Source organism: Diadema setosum, chromosome 15, assembly GCF_964275005.1.
Source record: "Diadema setosum chromosome 15, eeDiaSeto1, whole genome shotgun sequence".
Classification (NCBI taxonomy): Eukaryota; Metazoa; Echinodermata; class Echinoidea; order Diadematoida; family Diadematidae; genus Diadema; species Diadema setosum.
In genome coordinates, this window is record NC_092699.1 from 6,189,857 (window position 1) to 6,215,049 (window position 25,193).

General features: G+C 38.7%; 1 protein-coding gene across 1 annotated transcript in view; it reads right to left on the bottom strand.

The window, feature by feature from the left end:
• Nucleotides 1-2,280: 2,280 nt before the first annotated feature.
• LOC140238796 (high affinity cGMP-specific 3',5'-cyclic phosphodiesterase 9A-like) overlaps nucleotides 2,281-25,193 on the bottom strand; it is a 269,607-nt gene continuing 246,694 nt past the window's right edge. The window contains exons 7-13 of the mRNA XM_072318693.1: nucleotides 23,238-23,333; nucleotides 22,428-22,550; nucleotides 18,691-18,783; nucleotides 17,207-17,377; nucleotides 7,525-7,629; nucleotides 5,293-5,439; nucleotides 2,281-2,917 (exon numbers count right to left, since the gene is read on the bottom strand). Coding sequence (XP_072174794.1) covers nucleotides 2,546-2,917; nucleotides 5,293-5,439; nucleotides 7,525-7,629; nucleotides 17,207-17,377; nucleotides 18,691-18,783; nucleotides 22,428-22,550; nucleotides 23,238-23,333 — 1,107 coding nt within the window. The 3' untranslated portion in view covers nucleotides 2,281-2,545. The remainder of the gene's footprint in view (nucleotides 2,918-5,292; nucleotides 5,440-7,524; nucleotides 7,630-17,206; nucleotides 17,378-18,690; nucleotides 18,784-22,427; nucleotides 22,551-23,237; nucleotides 23,334-25,193) is intronic.

The window sequence follows — 25,193 nt, forward strand, 5'->3', positions numbered from 1 at the left end:
TCCGCTTTAAATACTTGGCCAGTAGAGATGCAGAATATCCCCACCAGTGAGATACAACACAACAAACCTACAGGAAGACTGAAAGGTTAACTTGGGGACTAAGGATTACAAAGATTACTTAGTCATTGCTTACTAATGGCCCAAATCACGATGGTTGGTACTTATCCCCGAAGAGAGCAGAGCATGGATAAATCTTCTCTCTATTCCCATTTTTTCTAAGGAGATTTTTCTGTTAAATTGATGTGGAAACTCAACTACTACAGGAGATGTCTCCAGACCATACTGTGTTTGTTTTTAAAGATTTTTGCACGTCAGGTGCTGTTTGTAAAGTTAAAACATGCAAAAATATTAACTCAGGTCTCGAAATGGGTGTGGCGTTCAGTATGCATACATTTCAGTATTCGGTACTGTGCTACATAATCGTGAATATAACCCCTAATTGTCAGGAAGTCCTGATTTGCGAAAAATTAGACTCACTATTATATATGGCAAATACAGCAGTTCAAGAAATTCAGAAAGATCATCAAAATCTACGATGTCAGAATGTGAAAATATAAAATTATCCTTCATTACATGATCAATTTCAACTCCATCATCCTAATGATAAGCAACATGCAAACCATTATCAAAATCATGGCAAAACAACATACTGACATCTACGGTTTAAAAAAGAAAACACTAATATCTATTTTTGTGTGAGATTGATCACCAGATATGAATTTGATTATAACAGTCAGGCTTTTAAGTCCGAATTTAGATAAATAGCCCAAGGGAAAGCAAGAAAAAAAAATGCATGAAAAGAAAGAAGCTGTTGCCGAATTCTTTAAAATTTCCCTGCCATGCAATGCACATGGCAGCCAAAATTCACGTATCATATAAAACCTCGCACAGGAACTGATGGATACTGGTCAAATTCAAACCAATTAAGTCAAATCTTGATCACAGTTTCAGGAAAGAAGGGTTTTTTTTTTTCTTCCATTCCAAATGGTGATGACTATTGTTTGTTTTGTTCCCACTATTTACGCAAGAGAAATAAAACAGTCCAATATAGAAAAAAAAAAAGAACTCTGCTGAACAAAAACGTAAGAAAAAGAATGCCATATTGTTGTGGTGGAGTACTGGCATTGGATAAGAACTGACAAGAATCCTGCTATTCCTCAAGGGCGATCACATTTCGCTGCTTGCAACCAGGCAGACAAGTTGTTCCCATGGTAACTACACTCTTTGTATCTTTGCTGATGTGAATTATTCCACCCTCTATATCATCTTAAATAATCAAATTGTTTCACCTAGGCTCATCAGATAATTAGCTTAAAAGTACTGACAAGCACTGACTTAAACTTGTAAATTCATAATAAAAAGACCCGGTACAAATAGTGGTGTTGTTCTGCTAATGTAGAACACGCACCGGCAATAGTCCTACACGAAAAACATGAAAAAAGTCAGATCATTCACACCATGTACTGAAAGAATGCCTGAAATGTACTGAAATCATGAAATAAATACTTGTTTGCATTGATTTCGGGTTCAAAAAGTCCATTCTCATCAGAATACGAGCTAGAACAACAATATAATCTACTGAAATCTAATTTCAAGAAGATTGATCCTCATCGTACGTTGTACATCTTCAGAACAAATGAAATTAAATTAACGCTTATCATGGAAATAGGACATTTCCAATTCTTTCTCACGCTGCTACGCAGATAAGTAGGCCTACCTGTATGAGGCTTTAACGATGAATAAAAATCTGTGGCAAGGTAGACTATTGCCAACTACAATGAAAATCTAATCTACAGATGAAGTTGGGAGGTAAATGTTTTCATGTCAAATTTTGCAATATTGATAGGCCCTCTGAAAAAAGTTACCACTGTGAAACATTAACAACGAGGAACACGGAGATGCATAGGACAGTATAACGTCACATTTTCTAGGTGTGTCATCATCTTTTCCACCTAAAAATCACTCTTATCTATGGTATATGATGTCTTCATTCAAATGTTGCATACTTACAGTAGAAGTGCACAAAAAAATATCATATCAAAGACTACATCTTTTGGTTTACACTAATAAACATAAATATCAAAGTGATATTGATTCTGCTGTTGTGAAATTGCAGTAAGGATAGAGGGAAAAGTCTGCACAGGTTCTCCTATTTTGTTTTGTTTTTTTTTCTTTCAACTTTGAGGTCATAGCTTCTGGCTCACAGATCACAAGATCTATGTTAAGAAAATGCTGTTTGTAGTCCCACATGTAATGTCTTGGTGTTGGCAAGAGTCAATTTGGGTGAAGAGGCTGGCTGTATGCAGCGGCGACTGCAAAGTGAGATCAGTCCAGTCTTCTAGATATGAATGATACGAGAGCGGTGAGAGTGAAAGAGAGATACAGCCCTGTATGTTCCGACATTCGACAACCTGCAGTCCTGGCACAGTGAGGAATTCTAAACGTCTTTTTTGTTTTTTCATCATATTTTCTTTATTTTTTTTTCTTCGTCCGTTTAGCACTTTTCCTCGGCTCTTCACTTCCCCCCGCAGAGAAAGCACCACCGTCATTTGGTCTTCGCCGTCGATTTCGTGCTTGAACTCGACGACGCCGGCGAGGGGGACTTAATGCCGCTCTTCCTTTCCCCCTTAGCTCCCCCGTGAGGGTTATTTGAATTCGGGTTGCTCCCTGCTTTGTTGCTGGCCGTGTTGCCCACTGTCGGCGGCGGCCTCTTGCCGTTCTGGCCCAGCGAGCTGGTCGACGACGATGTCGTCGACGATGTGGAGGAGCTGTTCTCCACGTTCTTCTTTGACGTCGTGCTGTTCCCGTTGGTGAGGGAGTCCCGCCTCTCATTGCTACGCTTCTTCTCCTCCTCCAGTGCCTTCGCCATCTCCGAGTAATACTTGAGGGCGTACCGCACCGGCTCGATTATATGACTCTGAAAGTAACAGATGCAGAACAGATACAGAACACAGCTACTAGACTTGTCTATACAACACCTAAACACGAACCAACTTCCACCCTTATTGCTCAGTTACATTGGCTTAGAACCTACATAATACTTACAAACTTCTGAGCTCTTGATGACAACAAAGACATTAGCAAGGAGGGAAGTGGAAATCACAATTTTTCACTCATATACTATTAGTCAGACATTTCTTAGTACTTCACAAACAGACCATGATTTTGCATACTGCCCATTCCTTCTGTGTGTTCACATGAATATTGAACAACCTCCATACTCTCCCCTCTGCATGGAGTAATCAATTCCTTTCAGTCGATAAGCCTCATCAGCGTGGGACTATTTTGAATTGACAATGTCAAAATTCAGAGCCCTAGTGTTATTTGTTTCAACTTTATTGTGTCACAAACAGCCACCAGGAATATATAGCCTGGTGGTAGTGTCATTGCCTGGGAAGCAGTAGATGACAGGTTGGAATCCCAACGGTTTCGGTTTCCAAGACATGTTTGTTCAAATTGCAGATCAGCAGTTGTGATCTTAAAACATTCAGGGGGCAAAATTTGATAAAAATCTGTTACAGTACATCTTTTCCCCACTGCATATTGAATAACCTCTTCTTTTTTTTCCACCTCCATATGCGACACTGCATCACAAAACCACTGAAACATTGCCAGACATTAATTTTAAGTTTAAGGGCAGGTTCTGACAAAGCTAACTCTAAGCTTAGAAATGATGTATAACTCAATACAAATTGATGTCCCCTACCTACTAAAATAATGGAAAGAAAATACACACACTGGCAAAGTGATTACTGAGAAAAGAGGCTTGGAAGTTTAGGGTCTATTCAAGAGCTTAATCCCACCAAGTTGTGCTCTGTGCAATAAACAGGACAAAAACAGGATGTAATGCTCTATAGCTACCATAATGAAGGAATTATGGGATTGGGCTGAAATTCTGCACACTATATGAGCACAATCAATTTATGATTCATACAAACTTTCAAAGCAGTAGCATCATCCTTTCAAAAGTTGAACGTGAAGAGTGTGTTAACAATTATAAAGAGATGCAAAGGGATTCCTGTAACATACATGTAAAATTGTATCTAATCACATAATTCTACTAAATTCTTACAAAACTGCAAAAAAAAAAAAAAAATTCCATTTCTTTTATGATTCCAAATTTTACAGTTATGCAGAAGAGTTGCCATTTCTGAAACTATAAAAAAACCCCCAAAGATTGACCAGGTTGACCCATTTCACATATTTTAAGTTCACAAGTAAGATCAGGGCATGCGACTTTTTGTTGTGATGCATGGTCACATACATTGTATTCCTTACCATCTCTAAGGGGATCAGAAAGTATTGCTCTCACGATGACAGCAATCCGCTAGTCTCTTGTATGCGTTTTCTTTCACACGTGAATACTCAGGGCCAGCATAATGGGAGGCTCAAAACCGCAACTTTTTTTTTTTTGCACAATACATACAGTTGTAGGAATACATAGGGTGTAACCACTTCGGGTCCCCCTCCCCCCCTCCACACACACACACACACACACACACACACACACATTTTTTACCCGGAAGAAAAATAGAATGTGGTGACGCAAATTGCAAGTTGTACCAGAGTGAATTTTTTTTTCCTTTTTCTTTTTCTTTTTTTTTTTTTTTGCCAACCAATGAAAACTTGAAGTGGGAGTGTGGGTATGGCCCATTTTTTCTTTTTTTCTTTTTGGCTTGTCAGCTGAAGAAGCCTGAAAGTAGAATCAGAAAGTTGGGCTGAAGGCCTTTTATTCTTTATTTTTTATTCATTTTTTTTTTTTTTTTTTTTTTTTGGGGGGGGGGGTTGTTAGCTGATGAAACATGGAAGTGGCAGCAGAAGTTGCACTCTAGGCCTTTTTATGTTGTTGTTGTTGTTAGCTGATGAAACCCGGAAGTGGCACCAGAAATATTTGAAGCCTTTGATTGGTCAATTGATGGTCCCATGACCATCAGGCTCCATGCTGTTACCAAATCCAACTATGCATGTGTGAACGCAGCTCACACGCATTGCCCATTGTTAACCACACTGCTTGCTTTGATTATGATGTCTGAGCGTACACGCTAAAGCCTCTAATGTGCACTTCGCTGGGCAACGACACGGCACCCACTGTCAGCAAATGACCTGATTCTCCCTATATACAGCACTTGGTTTTATGGAGTAATAGCACCCTCTATTGTCAAGTCTGAAGAGAGAGGTATGGTATGAGTAATCTTGACATTTTGGTTTTTTTTAACAGTGTATGGAAACATGACATAAATGAAATGACAAAAGTTTGGAGAGACAAAAAAAAAGAAGACAATGCAAACTCACATCCAGTTTAGGTAAGAGCGTCCCCAGTGCCTCGAAGAGGGGTAGCAGCACGAAGCGGATGAACCCCGTCTGGGAAGAGTGCTTGGTGACCTTCTCCCGGTCCATGAAGGGTGCAACGGGGAGCCCCTCCAGCTTCTCCATGTCACTCTGGAGGAAGGATGCAGAATGGATGTGGGGCACGAATGAGATGGGGGAGAGGTACATTGGCATTAGCTTGTGCGAGATAATGACACAGTTTTTATTTAGAGTGCAAGCAAATTTACCTTGAGATTCTGCAATGATTTAAACTGCTGACAAAATAAAAGCACAAGAAAGGGAAACTGTCCGACAAAATTACCTATCCTCATTCTGAAACTGGTTGAAAACTAGTCCTGAGTATGCTCGGGAAGGTGTTTACAGAAATTGTGTGTTACAGCAAAATTAGATCATCCTGAATGGGTTAAGCACAGAATATAATACACTGATTGAGGAACAGGTCATAAGCTCCAACAATCATTAAACACTCAGAAAAAAAATGGAAAGAAAGAAAGTTAAAATTTTTATTTTTTGAGTTCATATTTTTCGTAGAAGACTTTGATGAAAATCATTGTATTATATACAATATCAAGGGTAATTTAATTGGGTTTCAAGCTAGAAAGGGAAACTTTATGCATGAGTGAAAACACTTGTTTTTGCCCTCCAAGGCGCAAGAGCAAAAATTGCAAAAACTGACATGTTGTCTTTCATTTGAAAATGTCCTTCAAGATAACAATGATAACAAAAGACCAGTCTAACACAATGAGAGACATGAATGAATTAGTAAAAATTAGTTTACCTTTTCTTTATCTCTTTACCTCAAACAAAAACAAAGTGGGAAACTAAAGGGGGAAAAGAATTTTCTGTCAACTCAAACTTCAAATAACATTGAGAGTTACTGCTCAAAGATGATTAAATGAACAGACTTTCTTTATTTTAGTCTTCTAATTTTGGAATACTGATTTAAGAATTCATAAGACAAATTCAAGAACCAAATATCATTTGCAAGTTTCCTAATTTGCCAAAAAAAAATCAAATTTCCACCATTTTTGTTAATATTGGTTCTTCTCTTTCATTTGAATTTGGATTTGACAGAAGATTCTTCATTTTCCTCAAGGTAACATAGTCAACATGCCAAAAAGAAAGCTTTTCACTGAAATCAACTTAGGATTTGCTTTTTTGTCCATTTACACTTTACCAAAGGCTCTAGTCCAACTGAACAGAAATGCAAATCTACCAGTTCATAAGTCACTCATGTGTTTAATCTATTTCTTTCTCTCTTTTGTTTTTCTTTTTTTTTTCATACCAGGTTCTAACCTTTATCTATTGTCCTCTCTCTTTAACCGCTAAAAGTTGTAAGCAAAGAGAGGGGAAGCCAACTGCATCAGTGCGAGGGCCATTAGAGATCTGCTTATTATTCATGAGCCAGTAGAAGCCTGACCAGCGCACCACTCCTAATGAATAACTCAGCACTGGACGATTCAGTGAGACACTTCAGCCAATGGAATTGCTTGATTCGCCCAACAACCATCAGAGCAAAATGTGTTATTAAAGACCCAGGATTGTGCTCTGCTCTGGATTTCCACCTGATTAAGCACTTCTCATGTCACTGTGCATCACAAAACCAACAAAATTTGACTCGATGACTCAAAATAGGTAGAATGGGTCAACCTAGTCGATTCTTCAGTTTTGATTTTGTTCTGAAAGAGCAATTCTTTGGCATAATTCCCACATTTAAGACCACAACATGACTGTTTTACAAACTGTTTTTGTTTTGTTTTGTATTTGGGGGGCAAATTCATTGCACAGAACACATCTTGGTGAGGATTGAGCACTTAACCCATTGAGGACGAGTCCTGAGTATACTCGGCCACGTGTCTAAGGGAAATGCATGTTGAAGCAAAATCAACCCGTCCTCGACGTGTTAATTAGACCCTACATTTCAAAGCCTCTTATCTCATAGAACACTTTTCCAGAGTGCGCACTTTTTTCCTATTATTTGAGCAGGTTAGGAAAATTCATTTCTTTTGAGTTATACATCATCTAAATGCATAGAGTGTGCTTTTTTAGAATCTGTCCTAAATCAAAACTCCATGTCTGGCAGCTTTTTGTTGGTTTTGTTATCCAGGGTCACAAACTGACCTTTGACATCCAGCCTCCATGAAAACAGTGTATAATACAGTAAAGAGCCAAAGACACTCTATCATCACTACCAACCTGGTTGAAGAATTCTTGTAGAAGACAGTCTATCCACGGCTCTGCCACGTCCATCGGCCGCGCCTCATTGGAGATGTCTGCTACCTTGATGCATATCTTGGTCAGCTGTGAGGAGTGATGGTCAAGAAATGGACAGTAGAGATTAAACAAAATCCATGTCCTACACATGGCCATGTGTAAAGGGATGGTATAGTATTGGTGGAGATCAGGATTGGGCTTTTAACTCTTTGCAAGACACCCAGAAAGTACTTATGAAATGATACAGAGCATATCATTCTAAGAGGAATTCAAAGTTTATTAGATGAAAATTGGTTTTTGAAGTGGCTTAGGCATCCAAAAACAAAGTAAAACAAAGCAATCCTATTCAAAAGTGGGTTCCACCTTTTGTCAGGATTGCTCTTTTTGGGATATCTCAGCCATTCAAAAACCAACCTTCATCAAATAAACACTGAATCCCTTTTGGAATTACATGCTCTTTCCTATTTCATGAGAGGTTTCTCATTATCTCACCAAAAAATGTTGGAAGCCTGAAGTTAGGTCTCAACCAAAACTATGCAATCCCTTTAATGCGAAGATGTGCATTACCGGGAGAGGTATGCTGGTCAGATGTTGTGTCAAGTGATCAAGAGATGGACAAAACCATCCCAATCACCACCACTGGCTGACCAAAGGTCAAGAATTGAGTACAAGGTTTAAACACAAAATGGGCATAGACATTGACTGTCTTTTGGAAGGTATCAATCTTCTGTTGCCATGGCAACGGACGATCATTTTCCGGGAGGTGATAATGCTGGAAATTGGTTCACATTATCATCTTTCTCCCTAGGGGTACTCTTTCCCTCTCCGAGGTGTTCATTCTCACTCCTAATCTAAATTCCACATTTTTTACAGAAAATCGCTGCATCCGTTGCACACCATGTATCAATACCTCCCTCAATGTGAAACCGACTCCAACTGCATCACCCCACCATCCCAGCATTCCATAGTTTCTCCCCATCCCGAAGGATCAACTTTTCAATGAACAGCAAGCAACTCATCTCTCTCTCTCTCTCTCTCTCTCCGCCCCCCCCCCCCCCATGATAACTTCACTGGCATGCTCTATTTCTTGTAATTACAACTCTAAATGTGCCAGCGCGATGGATCGATGTGACATAGACAAATTGACGCTGAGCTCCAAAGGTGCGGCGCATTCAAGTATTTTTTGAGGGTGCTCGACAGAGACTATGAGAGAAATAGAGCAATGATACCCATCGACCTGGACTTTATTTCTAATACGAGACAGCAGAATGTGAAAAACACCACACCCGTTGTCAAATCAATCATTCCAGACACGTAATAACTGGGATGATTTTCATTTGATATGACGGCTTTTAAGTAAGATAAATGGGTGCACTGTACTAGGCTTGTCCCAAAGGTTAAACTTGTGTGAAAATGAGCGCAAACAGGAAAGTATCAACACTCACTTCACTCACTAGACATATTACACATTAAAAAAAAAAGTTGTACTGCCTTTATACCTATAACAATAGAATGCACTTGTAACTCTTCGTGTGCCATGTTCGCATGCCTGACTCAGCCGACGACTTGCCAACTTTGCACATTTCGCTTAAAGGTAAAGTCAGGCACAAGTGAAAGATGGTGAGAAAGATACGTGTAGAGAGAGGTATAAATATAGGGAGAGATCATACACAGTGTAGATGGAGAGGCCTACAGATACACTACACATTCAAATTAATGGATTTTTTCCGTCTAGTTATTTTTATTGCAACTGATTGACAAATTGCCATACATTGACGTAAATTAGCACCCAATAAAAGGTCCAGTTTACCTTTGGGAGCAGTGATTTCAAAAATGTTCAAGATATCACATTTGAAGCATATGTGTAGGTCTGTTGTATCATAAAACATCCTACCATATGAAATACTTGCAATAAAACCTGAAATATAAGGAGATATCAGGGTTTTTCTCAATAAACCGTAACTGTATACGGTTTAGTCTGGAAACATTTTTATTATAACTATTGTTAACATTTTGTGTATTTAACAACACTTAACATCGATTATACGGATTCAAATTTTAACAGTTGTTGTTTCTATCCCTAACTCACATTTTAGAACAATGTTAAAGCACTAATGCTGGGTTTTTGTTTCATCTGCAAATGGTAAATTATGCCTTTAATCAGTGTTCACCGCAGTAGCCATCATGATAAAAAATCATGGGCATGCATACTCAGGCAGGATTTGTACTTATACGGACTCCTGATCATCGGACACAGGCGTCCTATCCACTAGACCACTGAGCTTCTGCTCGACAGCTAGTGCTGGTTCTAATTGTTATAGCATGCAGCGGGTGCTGTACATTTATTCAAATCACTGAAATTCTTGTATTGAGTTGTTTTTATTGCAACTGATTGACAAATTGCCCGACATTGATGTAAATGATAAGATACACCAAACAAGTAGACATGACTAGGTGTGAGAGGGTTTCGTAGACAGATGCATAGGTAGATAGACAGATATAAAGACATTTAGATGGATAGATACATGGTGGATAGATAGACAGATAGATAGATAGATAGATAGATACAATTGTAGATAGATAGACAGATAGATAGACAGATAGATAGATAGATAGATAGATAGACAGATACATGTAGATAGATAGATCACTATAGATAGATAGATAGACGGATAGATAGATAGATAGATAGACCGACAGATAAACAGATAGATAAACAGATAGATAAACAGATGGATAAGCAGATAGATAGCTAGATAAATAGATATATAGCTAAACAGATAAACAGATAAATAGATAGACAGATAGATAGATAGACAGATAGATAGATAAACAGATAAACAGATTAATAAATACATATATATATATATATACATACATACATACATACATACATATATACATACACAGACAGGCAGAGAGAGAGAGAGAGAGATAGCATCCAGGAGAGAAAATCACTGTGAACATGAAGACATGAATTGAATTGACTCGGGGGGAGACTGATGAATGGATAGACAGGTAGGAACAAACAGACAGAATGTAAGAAGAAGACAAAAAGACAGACACTGATAGATAAATTGATATAAAATATGGTAGAGATGAGGCGAGAGAAATGGCAGAAGTTGGTAAGTACAGGCAGGGGTGGAGGAAAGAAATGCAGAAACACCATCCTGCTCTCATCAGGGGTGATATTGATTTCCATCGCCAGTGCTCTGATTGGCTCAGGAAATGGGGGAATACCCATTTCCTGTTGTAGACATGGACAGCACCTGCTCATTGAATACTGTGGGTGTGTGTGTGTGTGTCTGTGTGTGTGTGTGTGTGTGTGTGTGTGTGTCTGTCTGTCTGTCTGTCTGTCTGTCTGTCTGTAGTTTGAGGCTGAAGTGCATGCGAATCCCACTCTCCACAGATACTCCTCAGACAATCCTCTGCGGGCAAAGTCAGTAGTTCATCAGATAAGACCCAAATGATGATATCTCTCTAATATTTGTTGGACACATCACTGCTCTCTGCTATCCATATCAGGAGTTCGCATGATACATGTATAGTACTCTCTCAAAGAAATGAAAATAGAAATTATGAACACATATAAAGAGTCTAAATGCAAATGGAAAAGCCATTTTCACTATAATTTGAGAAAGCTCATCATCAAATATGGACAAATTTAATGTTTTTAATGATAATGGTCTCACAACTGACACGAAATATTTTCAAATATATTATTGAAGTTCCCCCTTATATTTCAATTGATTTCTTTGTTTTTCTGCACTTTCAATCTAAAAGAACTCAAACTGATGAAAATGAATTATGTTGGCTTTTATATTTAAACTCTTCATACATGTTTTGTAAGCATACCTCAAACATATTCAGGGCAGCCGTTTGCCATGATACAACGTATATCATTCTGACTGACATTTTTGCAACATTTCAAAGATACCATGTACTGAGGGCAACATCACAGATAAGTTAAATCAACAACAGGATCCTTCTTATCTGTGTTCTGAGAATAATCATTATTCAAATCCCAATTCTAAGTTTTCAAAGAGGGCGGAGTGCCATGTGATTCAAAATCAGGTAGCATCCTTTATCTAACGTAAAATGGTGCTCGCTGTAATCGACGTGCTTGGATGCGAAATTCAGACAGAAACTTAATAGCATTTGGAGGCTCTCCTGAAAATTGAATCACTCTTAATGGGTTGTATTTCCCACAAAGGGCTTGAAACAAATAAATAAAACAACTTACACATTTACGACAGCAATGGCCCTCCCCTCCCCCCCCAAAAAAGGAAGGAAAAAATCGTTGCAAACTACGTTCACTCTGAAAATGTGTGTCACACGACACCCCATTAAGTGGGCAAGCCGTCTCATGTTTCGCTCATGAATGTGCACGCACGCGTGCGCGGGGGAGAAATTTCGGATCGTCGCCCCCTTCGTTCGAGAGCGTGACTCTCCCGCCGACGGTTGCGAGGCATCTCCGTGACTTTCGGGGAGCGGCACTTTATACAAGGAAGTAGCCACCCCCATCCCCATTTGCTTGGCATCCTGGGAATGCGTAGAGCACTTTTGTTGTTGTTTTTTTCTAACCCTTCTACATTTATATGTCTTTTTAAAGGACATAAATTACTCAATCCAACAAGTTCACTGCGAACAAGTTCTGAAAAGTGGGATCTCCTTGGAAACAGTTATTTGCTTTGAAACCTACAAAAATTTCAAGAAGAATTGAAGATTTTTTTTTTTATTTCAAACGGATCCTGTGACAGGACTCTCAAGCAAATCAGACTGATCTCACATAAAATACCATTATGTTCAAAATATGTCCTCATAGATAGTGTTCAGACACATTCTCTGCCACAGCATGTGACTTTATGACTGGTGTGTAAAACAGAACTCTGATATGGTTAGTGAGGGGGAAAAAAAAATGCTCTGCATCTTGAAGGGGGGAGCCCTCTCATGGAAGCCTTCCAGACTCCCCCATAACTTCAGCTTCAGCTTCTGTCATCAAAAGCACACTTTATATGAAATAATCATTAAATTTTACATGGCCTCATAAGTTTGCTACTAAGCTACACATAATTCTTGAAAAAAAAAAAGGTTCCCGGTTTCATGAAATCAACAAGAAAAGTTCATAAATTTTGCATCATATTTTTATTGGTGTTTCAACAACAGAACAATGATAGCATTTCTACGGGAATGGTTGTGAGAATAATACAATCAGTGGCGGACCCAGAGGAGGATGCTTCAGCCCCCCCCCCCCTATTTTGGTTAAAAACAAAAGAAATAAAAAGAACAAAATGGAGGGGACACATTGACGACGAGTCCCAAGTATACTCAGGTAGGTGTCTATGGGAAATGCGTGTTGTAGCAAAATCAGTCTGTCCTCAATGGGTTAATTTTGTAAAGGCACCCCCTCCGTTTACGGACTTCCTGGATCCGCCCCTGATAAATACTATAAAATGAAATTTGATATTTCCTCTTTTTTTCATACGTACTGATGGGAGGGTTTGGGAGTTAATGACAATAATTATCATCTCTTTGAATTAACATTGTACATGCCAAGATTGTAACCAGTTCATGAAAATATTCAGGGAAAACATACTAAACATAAAAAACTTTCATATATTCTGCTTGATTTTGCTGAAATCTCTGCCCTTCTGCTTGAATAGAATATATCCGTGTATGCTCTATTCAGTAAAATCAGCCTGAACATGCAAAGCTACTGTCGCTTGAACTGACGCTATGAGATACAGGTGGTACTAGTAAACATAACATGAACAACCAGCACTCATCCAAATACAGTTTGTTCTTGCTCTCCAGACATTGAAATGAAATGAAAACAAAAAGGTGTAAGAGGCACGTCACAGACTGTGGTTAATCCGCCGGTGTGACGTAGGCAAACAACAATGGCGACAATTAACCGACCCAGGAGTTCCCATTTCCAGCGTTCAATCTACGCTTCCCGTTCATCTGTCCATTGTCCTCTTGTTGCCAGGCAACCAATAATCACCACTAACAATGCAATTCAATCATCGGGAGCTGACCATCTGCCCGGGGGGGGGGGGGGGGGGGGTGTCCTTACTCGAGTCGAAGGTCAATTGACCAATCAGCAGATGAGCATGTAATGAACGACAGATGCTCACTACGACAAAACGTACAATCCCTGCACCGCAGGTGTCTTCCTAGAGCAAACACTTGAAGTAGAAAACTCGCACATGTAACCCCCAAATCTGCTGAGCAATTACTCATGAGTGTTAAGCCACATATGGAGAGCTTTCACAGAATGGTCACAAACATGAAGACAAGAAAAGCATATAGAAACAGTCACAAAGTTTGAAGTGGGACATTCTAACTGGCCTGACATTTCCTTTCTTTTTTTACCCCTGGTAAGGCTGATGCACACCAACTTTATTTGCATGATAACATCAGCTGAGAACCCGAAGGTGCTATCGCGTTCTAAGATCGGAGTGTAATGAAAATGAAACAATCAATTTTCATGAAATAAAAGGTTATTTCATCAAATGTGAGTAGATTTATAAGCACTGTTCCAAATGTAGGACAAAATAGTGCCCTTGTGGTTTTAACTTGTAGTAACATTTTCATACTGAAAATGAAAATAATCTAAAATTGACAACATAATGTAGAGGAGATTAAACTCTTCAATGTAATACCAATGACTCAATACCTCCCAAATTTGTGATAAAGCCCTTCCAGTTCTAAGCCACTGATATGAGGGGATTAGGGCAATTACCCCAGACCCTTGACCCTAATCCTGAACCTAATCCTAACCCTATAAACCCAAACTCTGACCCTGAACCTACCACCCTAACCCCAATCTTTACTCTGACCTTATCACAAACCAGTATTTAGCCGAGGGGGGGGGGGGGGGTAATTGCACTGATACAGATATGAGCACACACACTGCACAGTCTGATGGTCACTACACGAAAATATTTGCCCACTAAATGTATCAGTTTTGGCCTTGATTACGAGGTGAATCAGGTGACAAACTGTGTACAATTTGTAGATGCCTTTGCTAAAATGAGGCCTTTACCTTTTCTCTTTTTGTGCTTAATACGTTCTTTATTTCTCTTACATCACATCTTCTTCACTGACATTTTGAAGCTGAACCCCTCCTCATAGTAACATTCACTGGATAAGCAATGGAACTGTGTTTCTCTGATGATCACTGGGAGCAATGCAAACACAAATTCCTTTGTATTTTTTGACAGCGCTCTCTTGCATTCGTTATCAGTTATTTTGATGGCTATGGCTTTCTATACGTGAATGGACACAGACCGTTACTATTAACCTCACAACTATTACATCATAAACACCCTACTGTTATGGAAGAAAAGTTTGTTTTAACCATTCCACAAGAATCTTTGTGCTCAGTTAAACAGAGTTATTACTATTACTGTTGCTTCATTTCGATGAATTAATAAAGATGGTCTCACCATAATCCAGTCTTGTGAATGACCAACAAGAAGTGGTTTTATATATATTTTTCTATTTGATCACACTCTGTGTCATGCCCTACTATGCCCCACTACTGTGTATCTACACAGCGCACAGGGGAGTATCACCTGTAATAGAAAAAAAAAAAAATGTGCGCAATGGGAGAATCCCGTGGGAGTTAATTGTGTTAGACTCTTGAAGGACAAAGCAGGCGGAATAAGATGACCTGGTGACCGGTTTTCACAAAATGGTTCAAAGTGGCTCATATTCAATGGCTGTAGCATTAACAGGAGATGAGACGATTGCACAATGCCATAAAACTCACTATCTACAATGAAATCTGTGTCTTACAATCAAAGAAATGGCACTCCTTTCATTTGATGCCATATCTTTCCTACCAAACATTTTACAATTCATTCCTTTTATTATAGTGTTCAGTCAGGTAGAAAAAAAAAAAAAAAAAAAACCTCTCTTTTAATACTAGAGTTCTATTTCGGTCATACTCCATTCTTCGTGTCTATTGCTAAATTATTGGAAGCCTCAAATATTGCTAAACAAATCACTGATCTTGAAATTGGCAATACAGTTTAAGAGATCAGTGTTAATGCATCTTTAATGTTTTCTTCTTTTTTCCCCCTAATTTTGGGCAGGCTTGATTTAGAGCAGAAGAACTAATGAGCAGAAGAGGATAATTTCTGCATCAAAATTTTCTGACTTCTTGGGCTAACTCATGTAAAACACTATAGGCCTAAAGGTCTTGTAATAATCTGGCACCAGAGTATTTACCACAATATTTCAATGATCGAGCTAAAAGTTCGTCATTATGGAATTTGGTCTGCTATGTCCCACAGCATTAATTGCAAAAAGAGCAGCATAAAGTATGGGTAAATTAGGATTTTCTATAACTAGGGTCTGTTAACTGGATTGCGTGGACACAACAGCTAAAGTGTGCAACACTACTACAAACAGTTAACCTCACAAATTTGGAGTCTTCCTCGCAATTATCGACACATATAGTCAAGAAAAAGGACAATTCGCAGTAAAAAGCATTCTTACTTTCAACCTTGCTATGCTTCGTGTTGTGTGTCTTTATCTTTATTTCGGTATTGGTGTAAAATCTCTGTTATCATGTGCTTGAATTTATTGTGCCATGACATTTCTAAGTGATTGTATCTACATCTATATGTTCTCACTTGTATTCATTCAAAATGGAACATATTAATTGACTAAAGTAGCTGAGTAAACTAACTGCCTTACTGACCTATTCAAATCATTTGTTTTAATTCAAATTCTCAATTGATAAGTTTCTAAATGATAAAACAAGACAAAAAAAAAACTATGTTTACGTATTTGAATAAATACATTAAAATTAATCACAGGTTGACTTCCAATATGCCCGATGCTCTGTCACATGTGAGAAAGCATAACTGTGAATTAAACCACAACTTGTCTTAGAAGTCTTTGCAAGCTTGGTTTCTGCTCCAACAGCACATCAAGTAAATGTACAGGTCTAGATGTATCTGTGTGTTCATTTCTATGCAGAAAAGTACTGAGTGCAGTGGTCGGGTAGTACACTTACAAGTCAATGGTAAGCATGTGTGACCTCAACGACGGAGCTAATTGCGGCATAATTGTACCTGTGGAGAGCTCCTGCCGAGTTTAGTGGGCACAGCCAGCTGGGGTGCCTCGTGTGAGCCAGGCAGCAGTTGGTCAACAAAGGGTCCCCCGTAAAATGAGCAATTATTGAATTTGTTTGATGGATGACAGGGAGTACATACACTAAAATCAAACCCAATAGATCATGTGTACTGATGACAGATCTACAGTATATCAAGACGGAATTTTCATTTGGTAGACCAATCTTATAAAACAAATAATGCCTGTATTGTTGAGGAGATGCAGTTAATATGTATTTTTGAGGCGATGCAGCCATTGAGCCCTGTAGAGGGTATTGTTACAGATACAACACTACACCACTATCTTTTACCACAAATGTACACTTTGTGCATACCTTTTACATACGTAGTGCCTCACTCCAACATATCCACAGGTAAAGTCGTATCCATTATTTGTATGATGGTGCAACTATCATTGAAGACAAAATCTCTCAAGGGAATGGTACTCTATGTAATGAGACATTAGCGGTAGCAGAAAAGAAGAAAGGGAAAAAAAGACCTCAAACCAATCTTGTACACTTGACAATGGGGCTCACCGTGTCTTTGTGCGCCTTATTGCTGAAGTCGAAAACTGGGAGCAGGTCCTTGAAGCAGTTGAGGATCTCGTTGTGCTTGGCCATGTCGGTTGCTAGGATACAGCGGATGATGCCCTCCCGCACCTGTTTGAACATCTCGGGACTCAAGTTTTTGAAGATATTGCAGTGGGGCTGTTGGCCGGAGGAGAAGGAGAGAGAGATAGAGATGGGAAGGAAGGTAGGAAAGAGAAGAGCATGAAAAGGAAAAAGGGAAGAAGGGAGGAGAAGAAGTACAGAGATGAGGCATACAAAGATAAAAAGAAGGAGAGATGAGGAATGAAAAGAAACCGGGAAGAGCAAAATGGCAGACAGCAGAAGAAGAAGAAGAATGAGGGAGAAAAGAGAACACAAGGAAGAAGTGAAGAAGGAGAACAGATAGAAGGAGAACGAAGGACAGAAGGAGAGAGGAGATATGAAAAGAGGAGGAAGAGGAGGAAAATCAGAATGGAGGAAGACAGAAGAAAAAAAAAGAGGGGAAGATGAGTGAGAAAGGAGGAAAGCGGAGAGAAAGATAGGGAGAAAGACGAGGAAGAAGAGAGGAAGGGTAACAAACAGGAGAAAGTAGAAAGAGGAAATGGAGAAGAGAGAGGATGAAGAGAAAGGAGCAAGATAAGGGGAAGCAGAATGGAGGACAGTGGGAGAAGAAGTGATGGAAGAAAGAGAAAAAGAGATAGTAAGAAAGGATGAGGAATAGGAAGCCAAAGTGGTGTCAAGTGGAGGGGTGGGGGGGGGGGGGGAAGAGGGGAAGAAGAAGGGGAAAAGAGGAAAGAAGAGCCAGTTACATCACACTCATCATGACAAGTTTGCCTACCAAAGCTTTCGAGAAGCTCCTCTCATTATCCACTTTTTATGCGCTATTTTCTTTCCTTCCTCTCTGCATTTATTAGCAATTGATGGAGACATTTTGATATTTCTCAGTGAACAGCCTGACAATGTCTTTCAACCAATAAGGATTTGCTACAATGTAAGTACTGTATACCAGCATAATGCTTATTATCATGTTACACTTTCTACATCCCTTCTTTTTTTTTTTTTGTAAAGCAACATGATGGTATACGGTTTGCGCAATCATAATGAATGACAAATAAAAAGCTACCAATAACAAGATCTTCCATCTTTACGAACATCAAAGGAAAATTTGTTCAGGAATGTTCATCTCTGCCTAGTAACTGACACTCCTGCTTAACCCGTTAAGGATGGTTTGATTTTGCTACAAAACACATTTCCCATAGATGCTTGCCCGAGTATACTCGGGACTCAACCTCAACGGGGTTAATTTCACATGTGTAAAGAAAGCATGCAACATTTGACGCGAACAACCCCCTTGATTATCAACATTATCACTCCAGGCTCTCCTCTTCGTATCTTCCATTAGGAAAGCATGTGACATTTAAAGTGAACAACCAATTGATTTTCACAATGATTACTACAGGTCCTCCTCTTACCTTCTCAAGGATCTTGAAAGCCACGGAGCAGTGGTGGTTCTCGAGGGGTGAGATGTCGTTATACCTGATAGCGAGCTCCGTCCTCGCATTCACCTGTTGATGGGATAGGGAGATGGAGACCATCACATTACATTCCCACCTGTGTATTCACACCTCAGAAATAGGTGCATCCATTTTTTTTTAAAGACTTTCATGGGTCAGAGTCCGTGGAAATCTAAGATAAGCAGTGAATCCATGAGCCAAGACAGCCCCTCAAAAAAGAGAGCACAGACTTGGCAACGTGCCAACTGCCAAATCTATAACTGTCCTTGGTAATGCATTGAACTGGACATTTGCATATAGGCACTGAAATGGAGTGAATTAGGCATCTTTTAGTTTGTATACATACATGGGCCATGTGCTGTATCTTAATCAGTATCACCTCTGTGATCTTAACATAAGCCTAAAACCAGTGCACTTCAAAGAGGATGTATGCAAAATTCAATTTCATGTACCAACACATTAGGTGCTTGACATGTCAGGCAATATCCCATCCTACCCGCATTAAAAATACATTTAATTAGCCAAAATGCACTTAGTTCTTGAAAAACTTCACTGCTCTTGAACCAATTATGCATTTGTCAGGCAAACTATGTAGCATATTGCATTCATGACCATGCACTATTAATAAGATATTGCACAGATTACGTGGTCTCGCATGCCTGCACATTGGAGTTAAATCCCATGAAAACAAAAACAAACAAAAAACTACTAGTTATCCATTCATAGGATGTTAATTTGTGTAATTGCACAACACATATCAAGGTAAACTCATGCTCTTTAGTCCCAATGTATTTACTGTACAAGCAGAAAAATTGTGCAGCCCTTCAATTATGCATTACCACTGGAGTGAATGTCAAAGAGTAACAAATTATGCCAACACATTTAACAAACACTCAGCAGTCCAGAGCTGGCACCCATGAAGGATGGAAACTACTCTGATATTCTATCAGTAAATTTCATATATACTTTTGCTTGGATATACAAAGGAGATCTCATCTCCAATGCATCGTGGATTTTATATACAAATGCAAGGCCACCCCCTTGGTATTTCTCTACCACAGCTAATGGATTAACCTGTGTTAAGCCGTGGGGGAATGGCAGAACGGATTGGGTTATGAATTATTCATGTGATTTTGCCAAAGTTCCTTGTACTAATGGATTATTCTTCACTACAGATCACACACCATCAGGTACAGCAGGTCTCAAGGCTATTCAAGCACTGCCTGTCAATAAAACAAAGTACCAGGTACTGTCAAAGTGGATATTTTCGCGCGACTAATTTTTGGCGCTCGGCCAGGTAAGAAGAGTTTCATGTGTCTTTAATTCCATGGAGTCAACTGGAACATATGGCAAGCAAAAATCTTCATGTGCTTTTATTTTTGCACTCGTTTGTGGTTGCTCAAAAGCGTGAAAACTTCAACACCGCTAAAATTTCCACTTTTACAGTATAGGCCCTTCCATCTAGTGTGAGCCTATAAATCATTGCATAGTCACAGAGTTCGGGCTAGTAGAACTGGACCGTCAGTTGACATGTCAAGGAAAATCAATGAACAAGACAGAACGACTATATTAAAAGCAATCATTTAGAGGTGGGTGTGAATGGCTCATCCTCACAGATAGGTCTAGTACCAAAAAACATAGGATTTAAAACTGTTGTACGTTTCCCTCTTTGGCAGGGCCTCATCGTGTTACTGTCCGGATGATCGAGTTCGTAGCAAATGGCAGAATGTAATCATGACTAGACAAATGATCACACACATTAGATAGAGGACCAGTACTGGCAGTCCGCCTGAAGCTTGGTAGTCTAGTGGATATGACAACTGACTAATAATCAGGAGAACATTAGTTCAAGTGAAACCCAAGTATATACAGGTTGTATGCCCATGATTTTTTTGTTTTGTTTTGTTTTGTTTTTATCAAGGCTACCACTAACTAGAATTATCACTGAAGGTGATTAATACCCCTGCCCCTCTGTCGCTTTACAGTATGTGATGTCATGAGGGCAATGACGTTAATACCAAGTTTGTGCACTTGTTGAATTTGAAACAGAATAATTTTAGTTTACTGTACAATTACAGAGTTGACAATGAGTTCCACAAAGTTTGGGTAAAAAGTGTGGTTGCCATGGCATTGCATTGTCTGATACAAACACAAGGGACATTTTGCATAACTACACTTAAAGACCATCATACACACCAAATTTGACCTTCTATATAGCTTGAATGGTTTATTTTGATACAAAAATGAGTGGTTACCATGGCAACACATTTTCCTTAAACTAACACATTGGTGTCTTGCAAAACTACACTTCTAGATCATGATACATACTAAATTTGACTTTAATTGCTTGAATGATGGAAAAGTTATTCAATCTGCAAGGTTTTGGTAAAATTGTGGTTACCATGGCAATGGTTTGTGTGACAAACACAAAAATTATGTGTTCCACATCTATACCTCAGGGCCATAATGCCTACCAAATTTGGTTTCAATTGCTTGAAAACTGTAGAAGAAGTTCACTCCACAGGATTTTTTTTTTAAATGTGGTTACCATGGCAACGCATTGTCGGATACAAATAAAGGACATTTTGCAAAACTACACTTAAAGAGCATCATACACACCAAATTTCACATTCATAGATTAAATGGTTCAATTTGATACAAAAATGAGTGGTTACCATGGCAACACATTTTTCTTATATTAACACATTGGTGTCTTGCATAACTACACCTCCCGATCATCATACATACTAAATTTGACCATAACTGCTTGAATGATGTGGAAGTTATTCAATCCACAAGGTTTTGGTAAAATTATGGTTACCATGGCAACGCTTTGTCCGACAAACACAAAACTTATGTGTTCCACATCTATGCCTCAAGGCCATAATGCCTACCAAATTTGATTTCAATTGCTTCAAAACTGTGGAAGTTGTTCACTCCACAAGATTTCGAAGAAAACATGTGGTTACCATGGCAATGCTTTGTCAAGTACAAACACAAAGAGTCTCTTGCATAACTACACCTATAGATCATCATAGATACCAATTTTGAAATTGATTGCTTAAATACTATTGAAGTTATTCAATCCACAAGGTTTTGGTAGAATTATGGTTACCATGGCAACGCATTGTCTGACAAACACAAAAAACATGTCTTGCACATCTATACCTCAATATCATCATTTACCCTAAGTTTCATTTAAATTGCTTCTAAACTGTAGGAGGAGTTCACGACGCAAGATTTTGCAACAGACCGACCGACTGACCGCCCGCCCGACCAATATCATAATGATTCCTATATGCCCCCTTCACACTACGTGTGGCGGGGGTATAAAAACACTGAATAATTCTTGATGAGGGGCAATTTGTCATATCAGTTTAAAAAAAACAAAACTCCACAAAAGAAATCACAAATTTGAATAGACGGAGATTGACCTCAACCATAAAGGAAGCGGGGAAAAAATTCTTCACAATTTACGGGGCCCTCCTCCACACCCGATATCTACTTCCAAGAAGCCATGACTGGTTCCAACACTCCACAGAGGCAAAATTGCTTTTGGCACCACATGCCTCTGTTCCAAACACTACTGAAATATGCCTCCACCCCCCCCCCCCCCCCCACAAACCAAGTGATACCCCTGCATTCCTGAAGAGGGAATTTCCCTCCCCTCCACAGACACCAAACGGTCTACGCACCTGGTACGCATTATTGTAGCCCGGATGATCGAGGTCATGACAGATGGCAGACGTAATCATGACTAGACACTCTAAGTCGCCGATGAGTTTGGGCATGTCGACCAGCCAAACGATTCCGTACATCTGCGACAAGAAGGCAGAGAATATTAGCAGTAGCGGAAAATGGAAGATTAATCGCACGACTATCATGAAAGCAGTTGAGATCTGGCTGAAGTACAATCTACATGCAGGGCCAGCGGAACCGGGGGGACCAGGGGGGCTCGGGCTCCCCCCCCCCCCCCCCCCACACACACACTTTTTTGCACCTGTACATAGGAATACATTGTACATAGGATGTCACGACATTTTGAGCTTTTATTTACCCAAAAAGTAACACTAGAAACCATTCAGTTGAAGAAATACGAAAGTGGCACCCGATGTTGAGCTGAAGGCCTTTTTTTTTTTTTTGCTTGTTAGCTCATAAAATTCGGAAGTGCCCCCCCCCCCTCCCCCAAACACACACACACACTTTTGAAAACATGGCACTGGCCATGACATGTACCTTAATACATTGAAATGTGATAGAAGGGCTACTTTGTGTGTGAATGTGTGAGTTCACACCTTTTAAATTGTTATTCGAATATGACCTGAATCAAACTACAACAACACATGCTTACAAAAGGTTTATCATATACAAACATATAAAAAAATAAATGTACATGGAAAACTACATATTTCTCTGAAGGGTTGAACAAATGGAAACTTTCCAATTTCAAGATTGATAAATTTTCTTGAAGATGAGGATATACTCCTCTGGATGAATTTTCTTACCATCTGTGAGACACAAAAGCAATGCTTGAAATTGTGGAATGGAACGTTGTTGTAATGCCGAAACACTTCAAAAAGGAAGTTCTGTAGAATAGGCATCTGGAAAGGAAAACAAAAACAAAAATTAATTGGTAAGTATTTCATTTCATTTCATTTCATTTCATTTCATTTCATTTCATTTCATTTCATTTCATTTCATTTCATTTCATTTCATTTCATTTCATTTCATTTCATTTCATTTCATTTCATTTCACTTAATTTCATTTCATTTCATCTATTTTCTATTTACAACAAAATCATAGCAGTCATAAACACAGCATGATTTATGAATCCAAAATATTTCACATACATCAGTAAGTACAGTAAATTGTTACAGGTATCATGACAAAGGGAGCAAAGTTTGAATGAAGTCATATGGAATAATGGAATTTATTTGAATTGGATTAAACAATGGATAATACAGAGAAGATATACATGTAGGCCGTTGGAAATGGAAGATTGCTATTAAAAAGGCTTAGCTTTATCTGGATGTGTGACGTGTGATGATCTGGATGTGTTGTGTTACATACGTTTGTACTGTATACAAAAACATTTGATTATCTGCAGTCATTCATTGCAGCAATTTAAGAGAAACACATTCGGATTCAAACATATATTGTGTCTTTTTTCACTGTTTATTGTTAAAATCTTTTCATGCAGCAATTTAAGAGAAACACATTCGGATTCAAACATATATTGTGTCTTTTTTCACTGTTTATTGTTAAAATCTTTTCATGCAGCAATTTAAGAGAAACACATTCGGATTCAAACATATATTGTGTCTTTTTTTACTGTTTATTGTTAAAATCTTTTATGGCTGTAGAGTCTCATGGCACTGTGTGAACAATGGTGCAAAGATAACCCTTAATTTCTCAAGATTTGAATCCAGTATTAATAGTCTCTACACAAACATTTCTTCAAAGTTCTGCATTTACAGAAAGACATATTGAAGCTGTAGCTCCAAACTACATTGTCAGTATAGCAATATTCAATCCCAAATTGTGTGGAGACCATGCGTGCATATCAATGGCCATTACCCCAACAGAAGTGTGCACGTGCTTTAGGCCTGCTGTGTACAATATGTGCAATGTACAGCTGTGTGCCATGCTCAAAGTGGAATTCAAATTATCCCTAAATATACTTTATATGTTCATTTTTTTTATCTACCTTCACTGATATAGTTTTTGTATGCTCCACTGCTTTTGCTGCATTCAATCAATCCACAGATATACAAGGGGTAAATCCCACTAAACACATTGCAGGCAGTGCTACACTGCTGAAATCGACACCATGATTACTGCTGTGATTCTTCCAGCATAATCTGAAATGTCACGCCAACTGATAGTGTGTTTTCTGCCATTATTTTTCTACCATTATTCTAATACCACTATACTTCAACCGTGAATAATGCTAGGAAAACCTATCTTTATTGTTTTTTCTTTATTTATTTTTTCCTCTTTTTTTTTCAGCCAGACAGAAATTTATCTACAAAAACACTTCTTGCCCAAGTTAAATAACCTTTGATCATGAGGGATTTGTCCAAAATGAAATCAGAGCACAAATTATATGTCTAATACAGCATACCTGGGCCAAGTATTATGGAAATACATGCAATGTTCTTTCCTTAATTTTATGAGTAGGATGGATGGACAGATGGACAGATGGAAGGATGACTGGACTTGATAAAATATTTCATGCCTCTAGTACTCTTTGTGGTGGAGGCCTCAAAACACATCATTTCCAATAACAACATATCACAATACAATAAAAAGACAGTTGCTAATAGTAACTATCAGCAAATTCAAGTAGCGAATATATAAACTTTACATTCATCACAGTTTGCTATTGAGAGAAGTCAGTTTGTATGTGAAAAGGATATTGCTTCCGTGCACAAAAGAGAATCTTCAATCTTATGCACAC